Here is a 17,449-nt window from a genome sequence, read left to right on the forward strand (position 1 = left end):
CTTTTCTATTTGGCCAATTCTGCTTTTTAAGGTATTCTTCTCCTCATTGGTTTTTTGGACCTCTTTTATCATTTGGCCTAATTTGTTTGTTTTTTTGTTAAATGTGATTTTTTTTTTTATTTTTTTAAATCTATTTATTTATTTATTTAACTTTTAACATTCATTTTCACAAAATGTTGGGTTCCAAATTTTCTCCCCTTTTGTTCCCTCCCCCCACCCCAAAACACCAAGCATTCTAACTGCCCCTATCACCAATCTGCCCTCTTTTCTATCATCCCTCTCTGCCCTTGTCTCCATCTTCTCTTTTGTCCTGTAGGGCGAAATAACTTTCTATACCCCTTTACCTGTATTTCTTGTTTCCTAGTAGCAAGAACAGTACTCAACAGTTGTTCCTAAAACTTTGAGTTCCAACTTCTCTTCCTCCCTCCCTCCCCACCTCTTCCCTTTGGAAGGCAAGCAATTCAATATAGGCCAAATCTGTGTAGTTTTGCAAATGACTTCCATAATAGTTGTGTTGTATAAGACTAACTATATTTCCCTCCATCCTATCCTGTCCCCCATTACTTCTATTCTCTTTTGATCCTGTCCCTCCCCATGAGTGTTGACCTCAAATTGCTCCCTCCTCCCCATGCCCTCCCTTCCATCATCCCCCCCACCCTGCTTATCCCCTTATCCCCCCACTTTCCTGTATTGTAAGATAGGTTTTCATACCAAAATGAGTGTGCATTTTATTCCTTCCTTTAGTGGGATGTGATGAGAGTAAACTTCATGTTTTTCTCTCACTTCCCCTCTTTATCCCTCCACTAATAAGTCTTTTGCTTGCCTCTTTTATGAGAGATAATTTGCCCCATTCCATTTCTCCCTTTCTCCTCCCAATATATTTCTCTCTCACTGCTTGATTTCATTTTTTTAAGATATGATCCCATCCTCTTCATTTCACTCTGTGCACTGTCTCTATGTGTGTGTGCGTGTGCGTGTGCATGTGCATGTGTGTGTGTGTAATCCCACCAAGTACCCAGATACTGAATAGTTTCAAGAGTTACAAATATTGTCTTTCCATGTAGGAATGTTAACAGTTCAACTTTAGTTAGTCCCTTATGACTTCTCTTTGCTGTTTACCTTTTCATGCTTCTCTTCATTCTTGTGTTTGAAAGTCAAATTTTCTTTTCAGCTCTGGTCTTTTCATCAAGAATGCTTGAAAGTCCTCTATTTCATTGAAAGACCAATTTTTCCCCTGAAGTATTATACTCAGTTTTGCTGGGTAGGTGATTCTTGGTTTTAGTCCTAGTTCCTTTGACTTCTGAAATACCATGTTCCATGCCCTTCGATCCCTTAATGTAGAAGCTGCTAGATCTTATATTATCCTAATTGTATTTCCACAATACTTGAATTGTTTCTTTCTAGCTGCTTGCACTATTTTCTCCTTGACCAGGGAACTCTGGAATTTGGCCACAATGTTCCTAGGATCTCTTTCAGGTGGTGATCAGTGGATTCCTTGAATACTTATTTTGCCCTCTGGTTCTAGAATCTCAGGGCAGTTTTCCTTAATAATTTCATGAAAGATGATGTCTAGGCTCTTTTTTTGATCATGGCTTTCAGGTAGGCCCATAATTTTTAAATTGTCTCTCCTGGATCTATTTTCCAGCTCAGTTGTTTTTCCAATGAGATATTTCACATTATCTTCCATTTTTTCATTCTTTTGGTTTTGTTCTGTGATTTCTTGGTTTCTCATAAAGTCATTAGCCTCCATCTGTTGCATTCTAATTTTGAAAGAACTATTTTCTTCAGTGAGCTTTTGAATCTCCTTTTCCATTTGGCTAATTCTGCTTTTGAAAGCATTCTTCTCCTCATTGGCTTTTTGAACCTCTTTTGCCAATTGAGTTAGCCTATTTTTCAAGGTGTTATTTTCTTCAGCATTTTTTGGGGTCTCCTTTAGCAGGGTGTTTACTTGTTTTTCATGCTTTACTTGCATGTCTCTCATTTCTCTTCCCAGCTTTTCCTCCACCTCTCTAAGTTGATTTTCAAAATCCTTTTTGAGCTCTTCCATGGCCTGAGCCCATTGAATGGGCTGGGATAGAGAAGCCTTGACTTCTGTGTCTTTCCCTGATGGTAAGCATTGTTCTTCCTCATCAGAAAGGAAGGGAGGAAATATCTGTTCACCAAGAAAGTAACCTTCTATAGTCTTATTTTTTTTTTCCCTTTTCTGGGCATTTTCCCAGCTAGTGACTTGACTTCTGAGTATTCTCTTCACACCCACTTTGCCTCCAGATCCACCCAGCCAGAGCTTGGGGTCTGAGATTCAAATGCTGCTTCCCAGCCTCAGGGCTTCTGTGAGGGCGGAGCTGCCATTTAATATGAGATTAAGTTCAGGTGCTCAGGTAGGGGCAGGGCCACCTCACGGGGCTCAGTTCCCTCAGGGGGTTTATGCAGAGACCTTCCACAATGGATCCTGGCTCCTGCCTGCTTGGGGAGCCCCTGTCTGCTCCCGTCTCCGCTGCTGCCTCCCGAGGGAGCCTGAGTTATGGGGGCACCCCACTCCCCTCTCGGCAAGCCAAGAGGACCCTCTCACCAACCTTTGGGGCCCGTGGGTGGAGGGACCCACGTGGCTGCTGGAGATTCTGTCTCTGAAGCCCTCTCAGATCTGCTCCTCTCGGTGCCGCATGGCCAAGGCAGGACTGGGCTCGGCTCCGGGTCCGGGGTGCAACGGACCTTTTGCGAGAGGTTGTCAGGGCTCTCTGGAACAGAAATCTCGTCTGCTCCATTGTTCTGTGGCTTCTGCTGTCCAGAATTTGTTGGGAGTTCTTCTTTACAGATATTTTATGGGCTGTGGGTTCGGAGCTAGTGTATGTGTGTCTTTCTACTCCGCCATCTTGGCTCCACCCCCACCTAATTTGTTTTTTAAGGTGTTATTTTCTTCAGGATTGTGTGTGTGTGTGTGTGTGTGTGTGTGTGTGTGTCTGTTACCAAGCTATTGACTCATTTTTCATGATTTTCTTGCTTCATTCTCATTTCTTTTTCCAACTTTTCCTCTACATCTCGTACTTGATTTTCAAAATCCTTTTTGAGCTCTTCCATGGCCTGAGATCAATTGACATTTTTCTTGGAAGCTTTGGATGTAGGAAGTTTGACTTTGTTGTCCTCTTCTGGTTGTATGTTTTGATCTTCTTTGTCACCAAAATAAGCTTCCATAGTCTGAATTTTTTTGTTCTGTTTGCTCATTTTCCATGCCAATTGCTTGACTTTTTAATTCTTCATTAAGGTAGGGCTCTGCTTTCATTGTGGAGGGTGTATTGTCCCAAGCTTCAGGAGTTTTGTGCTGCTGTTTTCAGAGATACTTCTAGGGACATGTAAGTTTTCAGTTCTTCCAAGATGTTATGATCTAAGAAGAGTTGTTTACTACTCTCCTAGCCTGTACTGTGGTCTGTGAGTGACCGCCAGAACTCTTTTCTGTCCTAGGACTGTGAGGAGGGTCCCCTCCACTGTGGCTGCAAGTTCTGCTGTGTCAATGCTCCTTCTCACCCTGAGACAGCTACCCAGGACTGTGACCTTGATCCAAGTATGGGTAAAGCAACAGAATCCTGCCTCAGTTCTAGTAAAAAGACCCTTGTAATCTTCGTCTGACCAATTGTTCAACCCCACTACCATCTGTGGGGCTGGGAGCACCAGAAGCAGCTGCTGCCACTGCTGATTCAGTCACTCCCAAGGCCTGCTCCTAGTTTGCTGGGGCTGGGGCTGGGGCTGTGCTGGCATAGCTTGTGCTGGACTGTGCTCCACTCTCACCCAGGTGTGACAGACCTTACCTGTTAACTTCTGAGTTGTCTTTCACATGTGTGGGCTGAGAGTTCTGGAAACTGCCACTATTGCCAGTCATTCAGTTGCCCTGAGACCTGCTCTGGGTTTGCTGGAGCCGGGTCTGTGCTAATATGGCCTGTGCTGGACTGTGGTGCTTTCTCACCCTTGTGCGACAGACCTTTGCTGCCAACCTTCCAAGTTGTCTTGGCCTTGAAATTTGATTTATCTGGTCTTTTTGTCAGTTCTACTACTGTAGAATTTGTTTAGACTCATTTTTTAAAGGTATTTGGAGGATTTTGGGGAAGAGCTCAGGTGAGTGCTTGCCTTTACTCTGCCATCTTTGCTTCACCTCCAAATTACTTTCCCATTATTAAAGTATCTGTCTGATAATTTTAAAAGATGAAAGAATTCATTTTACAGTTGGTTTCTCATAAATTTTTAAAAGATTCTTATATCAGGTATAAGATTTAGGTAAGAATAGAAACAACAAATGGTATATGGACTGAAATTCTCTAAAGTTTCAAAATTATCTAAGAACCTCTAGATTTGGAACTAGAAAAGCAGAGATCCTTTTAGAGATGTCCTGATAATAAAGCCAATTGCCCAAGAAAAGACATCCAGGGACCATGAGACGTCTGGGACTCAAAATATGCTGGTTAAATGGATATTGAGAATGGGTCACTAGAATATGAGATTTGATTTTAGTTATATTTAAGTTTTCTTGGTTACCTTGGTGACATGTAAATCTCCCTTCTCGGCACTAGTCCATAGTGACACCTCTAAGTAGTTTGATCTTTACCTGATAATATAATTATGCAGTTTTGGGAACTGTGAGAAAAACTTTATTGCATTGTTTGAACCCAGCCCTGTGTGGTTGGGAAACTGGATCATCTCTATTTAGAGAATCAGAGAATCTGAACCAAGGACCTATGTTATGCTGACTAGAAACTCAGATTCAAAGGTTGATGTGAGGAGTTTTCTCTATGGGCCCCTACCAGGTCTGATTATTCCCATAGCTATCAGGGTGTGGACTCCTGGATCATCTGAAGAAAACCCCTTCTCTTGAATGGATGGCAGAACCCTGCAGGGACCTCAAGGTTCATCTAATATAGATGCAGAAACAGCCAATATTTCAAGATTCCAGAAGAGGGCTGAGTATACTGTCCTAGTTTTTTTTCCTCTTTCATTTTATTATGTGCCCAACCACCAAGGCCCTGATTCAAGCATGTGCAGGCATTTTCTCCCCCTAGATTCTTGGCCCTCTTTTCTTATCTTCTTGCAAGCAAACAATGGCTAGCGATGATACCTGGGACACACTTCTTCCATGGGTCCCCTCAAGGAACTAGCCGACTGGAATAAAAAATGCTTGTCCTGGCCCAACTGACCCTTTGTGGCATTTTGGTTTATACCTGCCTCTCCTTTATTGGCCAAAAGGGTAGGGATTTTTTCAGATGCCCTCCCTTTGGCCAAAGGCGGGGAAATGCCAAGATATTAGAAGATACCCTGTTTTCCAAAGCTAAGGCCCAGGAAGCAAGCTGTGCCCTGAGCTTGGCATGACAACAATCCATTGCACTCATCTTCTGGATGATCTCACTCTGGCAAAAACCACAGAATTATTGTATCACTTTGACCAGCACCAGGTGTTCTCTGAGCTCAGATAAACACCAGGCATGACCATGTTCTGTTCATGAAGTCCTGGTATGAATCAAACTTGTCTCATTGTTGCCATTACCCATTATTATCAGGGGTACAGCTCACTGTGCAGCCAGAGGCATAAGTATTAAGATCTTTCTATGATACTTTGGGTCCCCCCACTGGGGACAGGGCCCTGGAACATGTGTTTTATTCCCTCCTTGCTTGCAATGTTTCCCTCACTTTGAAATTAAACTTCTGATTGATTCCTGACTCTCCTGTCTCTAGTCTGCTCTGTTCAGCTCTGGCCACCCATAGGTTAGAGGCCAGTTCTGTCTGGTTGACAAGAACATGCACCAGTGTTGGGGACACAAATATAATGAGTGAATCTCTACTCTCAAGGAATGTACATTCTAGTGTGTGTATGTGGGGGGAAATAACAAGGACAATATATACATACAGATTAAATATAAAAAGAACAAATAAAAAGTTGTTAAATACAATATGTGGTATTTGAATTTAGAACTGTGCCCCTAAAGTCACTAAACTCTACGTACCCTTTGACTCATCAATATACCTGTGTCCTAAAGAGATCAAAGAAAGATGAAAAGGACCCAGATGGACAAAAATATTCATAGCAGCCCTTTTCATTGTAACCCTAAATGGGAAACTAAGTAGGAAACAAGGCAATGGAATACTATTATGCCATAAGAAACAATGACAGGGATGGTTTCAGTGAAACACTGGAAAACCTGAATGCACTAATGATGAAGTGAGCACAACCAGGGGAACAATTTATATAAAATGATATACAGAATACAATTTATACAAAACACCATCACCATAAAAACAAATAACTTTGAAGCACATAAGAATTCTTTTTTTTGTTTTGTTTTGTTTTCTCCCAAATTTATTGTTTGTTTCATTTTCAACAATCACTTTCATAAGTACCAAATTTTCTCTCCCTCCCATCTCCCTCCCTCCCTAAGAAGGCATGCAATCTTATATGGGTTCTACACAGTCATTCCTATTAAGCATACTTTCATATTAAAGGCATAAGAATTCTGATGAATTCGATGACCAACCATAATTCCGTAGGGCCAGTGATAAAGCATGCTACACATCTCCTGAGAGAGAGGTGAAGGATTGAGAGATGAGAATGAGACATAATTTTTGGACATGGCCAGTGGGAGAATTTGTTTTGCATATTTGCTAGAAAGATTGTTTTTCAACAATAGTGGGGGTAAAGGAAGAGAACATTTATTTTTGTTAATTGAAAATATGTAATGAAAAAAGTTTAGGTTAAAAAAAAGGTAATCTTTGAGTTGTATTTTAAAGAGAGAGATTCCAAGAGATTGGAAGTGAGAAGAGTACACTTCTTCATGGAGGAATGGCCTACTGGAAAGGCAAAGAGATAGGAGAGTCTCCTGTGACGAATAAAGAGGACAGTGGCTAGATTGCCTGGTGTGAGAGATAGGTTGGAAAGTTAGGTTGAGGACAAGTTGTGAAGGGTTTTAAAATCTAGACAGATTTTTAGATTTGATTCTAGATGCAAGAGAAAGTCACTGGAGTTTATGGAGTAGAGGAAATGACATGGTACAATCTGTGCCTAAAAAAATAACTTTGGCAGCAATGTGGAAGGAAGACTGAGAGATGAGGCAGGAAGACCAATTAGACTTGAAATAATCTAGTTGAGAAATGATAACAGCCTGAAGTAAGTTGATAGCTATGTGAATAGATTGAAGGTGAATGGGAGAGGATATATGTTATGAGGGAGAGTGAGGATAGTACTGAGATTATGATCCTGGGAGAGTGGAAGAAATGGTCTGCCTTTAACAGATACATAGGGAACGGTGGAAGAAGAATGGGTTTGGGGAGGAAAGACAATGAGTTCTGTTTTGGACATTTTGAGTTCAAAACATCTCTGGGACATCTGCAGAAATGTCCAATAGACAATTACTCATACAGTTTCCAATGTCAAGGGCAAGATTAGGACAGGACTTAGCGACTTGGGAGTCATCAGAATAAAGATGATCATGAAACCTTGGGAACCTCTTTAGAGGTTACCAAGTGAGATTACTGTAGGGAGTCTGTGATAAGCCTAGGACAGAATCTAGAGGAGCAATCAGAGTTGGAGTGAGGTGTGATCTGCCACATGAATCAAAGGAGCCGGGAGCAGTCGGTAACACAAGAGACTGAGAGTATCGCAGGACGAAAACCCAGAGAATAAAGAGTATTTGGGAGGAGGGGGAGGGGTAAATGGTGTAAAAGACTGCAAATAGGTCAAGAAGCGCTAAGACTGAGAAAGAGCCTAACATTTGGTAATTAAGAGATCATTGATAACCTTGGAGAAAGTGTTCTTGCAGCACTTCCCCCGCCCCTCCTTATTTACACAGTATAGCGAAACTAGTGAGCTTCGGAAAGAACCCTCAACCTCCTTGTCCCTAGGGTGTGTCGGGAAAACTTATTTAATAGTAACATCTTAGGTTGAAATAGCATTCAATTACTTACAAAGCTCTTTCATGTAATATCTCAATAACTTTTGTGGGAGTTGGCGGTGCAAGTTATTGTTGTTGTGCTTTTTTTTTTACATTTTACAGATGAGAAAACTGAGGCTCCAAGTTTACATCTATTAGCCCAAATGACACAGGGGTCTAGTCAGGACAGTAAACAGCTTCCTCCTAGTTAACGATAAGTTTAGATGCCATAGTTTTTAGGGATACATACATACATACACACACACACACACACACATATATATTAGCAGACTGCTGTGCATTCCTTTGGAATCGTATTAAAAGGGGCAGGTGAGATATTGCTGAAATGCACTTCTACGAGCAGGAGTGATAGTGATCTTACCTTCACGGGCTCCATCTGTGTATCTGACTACATAGTGCAGTCACCCTGGCACCTGATAAACTAAAGAAAGTAAAATGTAATTCCCCGGTGCTCTTTGAACTGTCCCATCAGTCAGATTCCGATGGTGGTTTTGTGTTTGTGTTTTGGTTTTTTACGGGAGTCTTGACAACTATGAAAATCTAATTCCCACCCAGATTATTTAAATAAACACATACAAACAGTCTAGTTTCTCATTGATGTGCATTCATCCACTAAGTCAGGGTTGTAAAACTGGTATTTCATCAACTCGTCACACTGGTCTTTGGATCCCTGGCACCAAATGTGGTGCTGTGCCCAGGAGGGGTATTAACATTTGTTGAAAGGAATTATCTCCTTGTCCACTCAGAGGTGGAGACCCTGAATGGCACCGTACATCCATTTTTAGAGAAGATGTTTTTTAGTGATCCGAAACTTGAGGAAAACTTATCAACCGGAGACTATGACCACTCTTTGGTTTTCCCAATACATCAGAGCTTCTTGGAGTATTTTTCCTAAAGTTTGCGAACCTCTCCAGGCTTTTCTGCAAAGGAAGCACCGCACGTTCTCCCCACGCTGTCTGCGGCAGGGATGCCTTCTTTTTCCCCAGGGCGGCTTCCTTCTAGGTCTTTTCGTCCCGGCTCCCAAATAAAAGGGCCCAGGCTCCATTTTGTGAAGGCAGGAAACTCCCTTCTCCAGCAGCCTAGCAAAGCCGGGGCGGGGGAACAATAGGCGCTCCATGCATCCTCCTTCTGGCCCAGACCGCGGGGGCGTGCGGGGAGCAGGGCTGTGCGGGGAGCGGGGCTGTGCGGGGAGCGGGGCCGTGTGGGGAGCGGGGTCGTGCGGGGAGGAGGGCCGTGCGGGGAGCAGGGCTGTGTGGGAGCGTGGGCGCTCGCGTGGGAAGGTCCGCCTGGGGTCTGCTCCCCGGCCGCAGCCGAATGGGCACGGGAGCGGGGAGGGGGGAGAGACGGGGATGAGACACTCCATAGGGAGGGCGGGGAGGAGAAGAAAGGAAGGGAGGCCGGGGGGCGCGGAGCCGCTTTCCCAGCGCCCCGGGCCCGGCTGCACGGAGCTGGGCGGCGCCAGCGCCGGACTCCCCGGGACTGGCCTGGAGAAGGCGGGGCTCGGCGTGTTTAGGGGAGGAAGGGGAAGGGAGAGGACGAGAAGAGCGGGAGGTGGAGCTGTTTGGGAGGAAGGGGAAGGGATGGGATAGAAGCGGCAGCACAGCCGGGGCCGCCCCCTCCACCACCCCCGCTACAGCCGCTCCACCAGGAGGAGGAGGAGGAGGAGGAGCAGCAGCCCTCGGGACTGAGTGTGTGTGTGTACTCGGGAGCCGAGGAGGAGGAGGAGGAGGAGGAGGAAGGGTGTTTCCTAGGGCTGGTTCCAGTCCGAGTGACTCAAAGCAGGAAATTCCCCAAGAGCGGCCCGCCGGAGCCGGGGAGCGCGGGGTCCCGGGAGCGACCTGCCCTGCCCTGCCCTGCTGGGGCGCAGCAGCTGGGCAGAGGCGCCTCCCCCACCGCCCGGTAAGAAACTTTTCTCTGCTTGTCTCCCTCTCCCCCCCGGGGCCCGCACCGTGCGCGGAGTCCCCTCCGCCGCTCCTCTCCCTCCCCCACCCTACTAGCTGGGGGCAGGAGGGCTTCCCTTCCCTCCTAGCCCCTTTCCGGAGGCTCCGGGGTGCCTACCCTGCGGCCAGTGTCCGCCCCCGAGCCGGTGTGCTGGGGCCGGGGCGGAGGGCCAGCGGGGCCGCGGACCGCGCGGTGCGGGGGTGTGGGACCCTGCCCCTGCGGACCGCGCGGTGCGGGGGTGTGGGACCCTGCCCCGGCCCCCGCCGCCTCCCTTCGTCCTGCTGAGCCGGCTCCGAGCCTCGGGGTCCCCCTTGGGGGAGAGGAGGGGGCGAGCGGAGCCCGGCCCTGGGGCTGATTTGAGGGAGGGGGTGGCCCACGCATCAAATCTCATCACGGAAAACCTCGTTCCTCAAGCTGTGTGAGTGTGTGTGTGTATGTATGTGTATGTATATATGTGTATGTATATGTACCCCATACTCTCCTGGACCCTGGAATGTCACTCCTTGAAATCAACTCCAAGAAAAAGATGGAAAAGGTGACCAGGAGTGGGAAATCCCGAGCAGCGTGTGTGTGTGTGTGTGTGTGTGTGTGTGTGTGTGTGTGTGTGTGTGTGTGTGTGTGTGTGTGTGTGTGTGTGTGTGTGTGTGTGTGTGTGTGTGTGTGTGTGTGTGTGTTTCAGAATCCTACACCTTCCTGGTTCCTGGTCCACTCCTTGTAGTCAACTCCAATAAAAAGATGCGAGTGGTGACTGAGAGTGGATGTAATTATTAACCCCCTGGCTTTCTCCTACCCGCTGAGCCCTAGTTGACTCTGGAGAAAGAGGCCTCGAATTCGATGCTTACAGATTATACCTTTTAAAGAGTCCCTAAGGGCAGGGCGAAATACCGTGGCACAGATTTGGGGTTATGGGGGTCGTGTATGGTTCAGATCAGTAGTGGCCAGGTTATTTTATCAGAACAGGATGTGAAGCAACTCAAAAGATTTTTGGTGAACTCTGTGTTTTTAAAATGCACACAACTCATTCTGCTTTCTGTCCTGTGCTTTCCTTTTCCTTTTCCAAACCATGAAATAGAAATAATCCAACGCTATATATAAAAGAGACAGTTATCAGGTCCATACTCACCTGGTATAGTGGTCCTTGTAAGGTTTGGAACGTCTCTTTTTTAATGTAGGAACCCCCCCCCCCCTTCACATGTTTTTGCTTACAAAGAGATCACTTTCAAAATAAGAGTATTTGCGATAGAAGTCAATTATTGAACTCCAGTAGTGTGTAGAGCTTTGTAGATAATAATGAGAATAGCTGACTTTTATGTAGTTCCTGAAGGCTTGCAAAATGTTTCATCTTATTTGAAACTAATTACTGATCTGGCAAGCGGTCAATATCCTTTTAGTAGACCCAGGCCTGAGAGAGGTTAAATAATGGAAAGTGTAGGTCACTTACCTAAGCCTGTTAATTTTGCATGAGGATGATAGATCAAGACTTTAAACAATTTTTTAAAAAATTCATTGCCTTTCCCTTGGGAGAGTAGAGAGATCATTCTAAAGTAAATGGATTTTGCAGGGCAGAGAGTGTAAAGTAAAATTCCCAGTCTTCCTGTTGATGTGCTCAGTGGCCAGTGTGATGGAAGAGACAGTCATTTTTTCTTTCCTGATTGTGAGTTTTTAAAATCTGACAAAGAAAGATCCATCGCTTGTATTTTAAGTATGAAATGTATGTAGCTGGAAATGTCACAAATTGTGTGAGTATAAGAAAAGGAATGAAGGACTTAATTGAATAGTTAAGTGTAAGCTTCATTTTTAAAGCCAAGAGGAGGATCCAATGCCAATCTTGGGGTTGATGTTTTTACAATCACAGACTGTGGTTACTTATTAAAGCCTGAATTGTATTGTTTGTTTTCTTGGGGCAGCTGAAGCTTTGGTATCTCAATATTTGATACCAATGGACAATTTCAATACTGTATACCTCAGTACGTCATTTATCATGATTTATGTTCATTTTGGCTTGACGGTGTAAAATGGAATTAATCACTGATTATGAGCTGACTACAGGATAGACTTAAAGCAGTGTTTCAACTAGAAAAAATTCCATTGCATGTTGATGAGTGCGTTGGAACATTTGACCAGTCTTGTCTAGAGTCTGACAACTAAAAAAGGCTGTCTTTCTTAAAACTATATATTATCATATATGTACATGTAAGATGTTAGATTTGCACCTGCTATTTTGTTTTTCCTGGAGCACTTTTACTTGACATTTTCTATTTGAAGAAAATAATGTTACATAAATTAACTTGAGGCCTGAAAAAAATTAAACCAAACTTTTAAATGGCATTATAGGCAAATGCAATTTCCTTTAAAAAAAGAAATTGTAAATATTACCATTATATTGCTGTTGCCAAGTCTACCGGTGCTCCCTACAGTAGTTGTCATATCACTGTGGTTAAAATGAGGTTATGGTGTTGAAGATTTCCTGGACCAAAAAAAAAAAAAAATTGTAGGCTTTTTGTAGGTTTCTGTGTGTGTGTGTGTTCTTGTGTTCACTAGCAAAGACAAGCACTTTTAGTGATCATCTAGTCCATGAAATTGTCTTGAAGAGTTTGATAATTGTATTTTAATGTAATTGCTTTACTTTGTAACATGTATTTTTATGCATTGAAAAACATTATTTTTAGAAGACTTTTAGTTTCACCAGATAGCAGAAGGTTAAGAATTCCTGATCTAGTCCATTCCTCTCTTTTTAGAGTGAGGCAGCTGAGGCCCAGAGGGATGAAATGAATTTCTTAAAGTTATAGAATTTTAGTTAAAAATGTTATCTTTTGGGCCAAATTTTCAAATCACTTACACCATGCTGTACTGTTTCTAATTCTTAATTTATGATGATGGTACTAGTTACCATTAGGAGAACCTGTGATTTTGATTTTTTTTTTCTCATTAACAGTAGGACTAATCCATCCATCCATATACCCTCACTCTTTGTGACCTATTCTGATAGGTCCATTTGAACACACACACACACACACACACACACACACACACACACACACACTACTAACGGAGCAAAGGATTCAGATATTGAAAAAATATAATGGTTTACAGTTACAGTTTTATAAATAAGCTACAAATAGGTCCTTTTTGCTTTGATCTCTTTGGGATACAGATCTAGTTGTGGTATTGCTGGGTCAAAGGATATGTACAGTTTTATAGCACTTTGGGTGTAGTTCCAAGTTGTTCTCCAGAATTTATAAATCAGTCAGTATGGAGATAATACAACTGATGTACCTGTGGCGGGGAATGTGCCTTACCCAAAGTGATACAGATTGGTGCTGGTTGCTGGGTCTAGGACTTCAACTAAGGTCTTTTTGACTCAAAGTAACTGTGAGGCTCAATTTAGAATGTATTGAGAGAGACACAGGCACCTAAGTGGTTCAAATCTAGCTTCAGACATCTCTGCTTTCCTTAGGCCACTGGAGAAGGAAATGGCAAACCACTTGAGTATCTTTGCCAAGAAAACCCCATGGACAGTATTGGTGTGCCATGGTCTGTGGGGTGACAAAGAATGGGATATGATTGAACAACAAATTGAGGGAGGCATATTAGATAGAGAGTGGCCTCAGTCGGATTGAAATTCTGTCTCTGAAATACTGCTGGTTATGTAACCTTGCCAGGGCAAGTCACTTAACTCGGTAGTGTCTTTGACATCTCCTGACGACTCTTAAGTTGTGAAACCTCTTAAGTTGTGAAACAATTGCAGGTCTGCGTTGGTGGAGGGGGTTTCTCAACAAAAAATCGAATCTATGTATACACATACGTGTATATACATACACACACATATATGCATACATATAGTATGACTTGTAAAATGTTCTGCAAATGTGAAGTGGAGATAGAATCATGATGATGAAATGGTAATACCAATTCCTCTGTGGGCTGAGTTTCACATGAAGACAAGGAGAGCTACCCATGCCAGTTCCTTGGCTCTATGAATAGAACGTGATTTTGCTTGTTCAATGGAGAAGTACCATCAGTACTTTTACAGTGCTGTGGTATAGACTTGGCAGGCAAGAGGCAGCCTCATTGGCTGCTATTAGCAGAACTTCAAACACATGCTCATCTATAAGGCTTACATTAGTCATTAAAGGATCTTGACTTCCCTAAAAGGGTGAACTCCTTGGAGACATTCCGTTCTTTAAGTCCTTTCTGTCATTCAGTTTAACAAATTATCTATCAAGAGTCTATGATATGCTTAAGGAAACCTAGACTCTTCAGGGAATACAAAAGAAATTAAGAAATGGTTCCTGCCTTTAAGGTGCTTATAATCCAGTTAAGTATTTATTGATCAACTCACTGGAATATCTGCACTTGATACAAAGCTAGGAAAGAATTGCACCGATTTCCTTTGTCTAAAAACAAGCAGAAATACTGCAGGAGAAAACTATTGGAGTGGAGGGGCTGGGAGAGTGAGATGAGATAATGATAAAAACTAATTGTACCTCCCCTCCCCCATCTTCTTTCTGTCTATGAACATCCCCAGTCTCTCCTCTCCTTTAAAAAAAAACAAACAACTTTACTAGATTATTCTATGTTTTCAAGCTATTTTCTTACAAAGCTCTTCCCTTTCACAACCAGACTCTTAGAAAGAAAAAAAATCTCTTGTAATGCCTCCACACAGTCTCCTCTCGTTTGCTTTTCAGCCCCCTGCAGAATGGATTCTGTCTTTCTCATCATCTGAAACTGCTATTTCCAGAGTTACTAGTGATCTCTTAATTTCCAGATTTAATGGTTTTTTTCTCTCAATCCGAACCCTTCTTAACTTGCCAGCAGCTTTTAACATTGTTGACCATCCTGTCTTTTTGGGGGGGCGTGGGGAGTGGTTTGTGATATTATTCTGTCTTGGTTTTCCTCTTAGCTGTTTGATGGCTCCTTCTCTGTTTCCTGTGTTGGCTGATCATTGAAAATCTACTCCTTAAATGTGAGTAAATACTAAGACTGTCTTTGCCCCCTCTTCTTTCATCTATCTCCTCTGAGATGGAATATAAACTTTTCTCTGTTTGGCAATTAAAGACCTTTCACAGTCTGCCTCCAGCTTACCTTTCCAGCCTTCTTATAAATTACTTCCCTGCATACACTAGTGCAGGGATAGGGAACCTGAGGCTACAAGTGACCCTGTAGGTCCTCAAGGGCGGCCCTTTGACTGAATTCAGGACCTAGAGGGCCACATGTGGTCTCAAGGTCAGGCCTCAGGTTTGAGCCTCCTCACACAGGCACAACAGCCCTTTTCTGGGCTTTTACATAGCCTGTCCCTCATGTTCCCCCTGCCTTTTAGAATTCCTGTTTTCTTTCAAAACCCAGCTTATCCACCACCTTCTCCACGAAGCCTGTTCTGTTACCCTCAGTTGCTAGTGTCCTTTCCCCACCCAAAAAAATTACTTCATATTTATTGTATGTACTTATATGTACTTTTCTCCCCTGATACAATGCAAGTCCTTTGGGGACAGGAACTATTTCATTTCTGACTTTGTATTCCCAGATTCTAGAACAGTGAGTGCTTGAAAGAGTTGGGCACTGAGCATTGTTGATTATGTGACCTTAGGCAAGTTACTTTGCATATCTGGGTCTTAGTTTCTTCATCTGTAAAATGAGAGAATTGGACTACATGCTGTCCAGGGTCTCTTTTAGCCCTAAATGCTTTGATTCTATCATGTTAAATACTTCCCACTTTCTTGATATCTGGCTAATCTTGGTAGGGAGTGGGGAGGTGGGGAGAAAATTTCCTGATTTGGGGATAAAACTTAGTGTCCAAGAGGACATTATCTTTGAATCCTAAATTAATAAAGTATTTCCTCCAACCAAATGGTAAAATTATTTTTAGACTGGCAGTTGAGAATATCCGCAGACAGATGTAGATCATTCTTCTGTCACAACAAAACCACCACATATCCATATGATGTTCTACTGCTTACAAATAATTTGAACATTTTTGCCATTTATAACTCTATAAGGTAGGATGGACATGCATTATTAACATCTTCATCTTATTTATTTTTATTAAATATTTATATACTGTGTGTGCCAGGCAATGTGCTAAGAACTTTACAAATATCTCATCTGCAAAACCATTTGGAATTGTTTGCAAATATCCTGCCCTCCTTTCACAGGAACCTTGCTTATCTTCTTTGTCTAGTTCCAATTTTAGTATATGTGCTGCCAAAGCCAGCACTGTCATCCCCATTTTCAGATGAAGACAAGGGACTCAGAGATCATGTAGTTTACCTGAGGTCACAGAATGAGCCCTCTTGGCACCTATTTCCAATGCCTCGGAGCTATTTTACACTGCTTCTATTGATGTCATGTTAGTTTCTTAAATATAATTAAGGTGGAACTTTTACTTGAGTTAGCTTATTATCAGGGAAATCAGTTTGTGGTTTCCCCACCCTTTTTGGACAAATCTTTTGCACAAAGGATGTCACATAGAGGCAGTGAAATAAATTATTAACACTATTTCTATTGTGATATCTACAGCATCCCTTTTAGTCAGGCGTAGAGCATTACGCTGCATGAGAGCAAGCTTCATGAGACTTTACGAATGAACAGCTAGGGGTGTCGGGGGTCATGTTTTTCATAAACCTCATTAATTCTGGCAAATCAAGTCAACAGGCATTTATTAAGTGCCAGTTATGTGCCAGGAATTGTGCTAAGTGTTCAAGATTGCTGCTTATCCTTTATTCTCAAGGAGGACTGATGACATCATGAGGGTGATTTCCTGACTTGCTCATGAATTGGATTTAAGTGAGGTAGAGTTGCTCAAAGTCATCAGCCTTACTGTCCTCCAGAATCATTGAAGTCCAGTGGTAGGACAAAAGTCAAGACGACTAGCAATGACCTGGGATGTAGTAGATGACCTTGGCCTTTCTAAATTAAGATCTTTCCCAGGCCTCAGTTTGTCTGAGACAAAGTCCATTCAGTGAATAAGAGCTATGTGAGAATTGAGACAAAAGATGGCCTGATTTACTCTCACAAAAATACCAGTCTGGAAGGGGAAGATCCTCAAAATTTCTGTTTGGAGCAGAACATAATTGCTATTCACACTCATTTTAAACCATCAAAACTAAACTATGAGCTATAGACGCTTGGGTTGGGGGCTGTTATTGGCCACTGAGCGAAAGCCAGAGTGATTTGGATTTAAAGGCTAGCCAGGCAGCTCCATTTGAAACAAAATGGGCTTTTTTAAAAGCCTGTTTTTTTCAGAGCTACGGTTCAAAAAATCATAAATGAAAACTGCACAGGACAAAAAAGTAAACTGTCTCAGCATTTTGAAAGAAAAATGATGATACCAAAAAAAATAAAATAAAAATTTTAAAGTGTTCAGAGTGCAAAAAAAGGCAGAAGACAATTCCTGCTAAGTAAACCTAAGTGATTTGTGCGTCTTCCACTCCCTTTTGAGGAAGGTATTAAATCATCACAAAAACAATAGCCTTGCATTTGTGACAAATAGCTTGGTATGAACCATTTGCTTTACATAAGCTCAAAGCAATGAACTTCTAAAAAATCCTCTCTTGCAATGTGCAGCATGTCCACATTTTCAAACCCTA

General features: G+C 42.8%; 1 protein-coding gene and 1 non-coding gene across 5 annotated transcripts in view; one reads left to right on the forward strand and one right to left on the reverse strand.

Moving 5' to 3' along the window:
- The first annotated feature begins 9,514 nt into the window (after positions 1–9,514).
- Positions 9,515–17,449, forward strand: part of CYFIP1 (cytoplasmic FMR1 interacting protein 1) — a 179,358-nt gene continuing 171,423 nt past the window's right edge. For 2 of the 4 annotated variants that reach the window (XM_072614555.1, XM_072614554.1), the window contains exons 1-2: positions 9,715–9,821; positions 14,767–14,829. In XM_072614555.1, coding sequence (XP_072470656.1) covers positions 14,828–14,829 — 2 coding nt within the window. In that variant the 5' untranslated portion in view covers positions 9,715–9,821; positions 14,767–14,827. Of the gene's footprint in view, positions 9,822–14,766; positions 14,830–17,449 lie in introns of all 4 variants that reach the window. The other 2 variants (XM_072614557.1, XM_072614556.1) reach the window with 2 other exon arrangements.
- Positions 15,970–16,077, reverse strand: LOC140509338 (U6 spliceosomal RNA). Its single transcript, XR_011968668.1, has one exon. It is a non-coding gene; the product is annotated as a U6 spliceosomal RNA (small nuclear RNA).

This window comes from Notamacropus eugenii, chromosome 5, assembly GCF_028372415.1.
Source record: "Notamacropus eugenii isolate mMacEug1 chromosome 5, mMacEug1.pri_v2, whole genome shotgun sequence".
NCBI lineage: Eukaryota > Metazoa > Chordata > Mammalia > Diprotodontia > Macropodidae > Notamacropus > Notamacropus eugenii.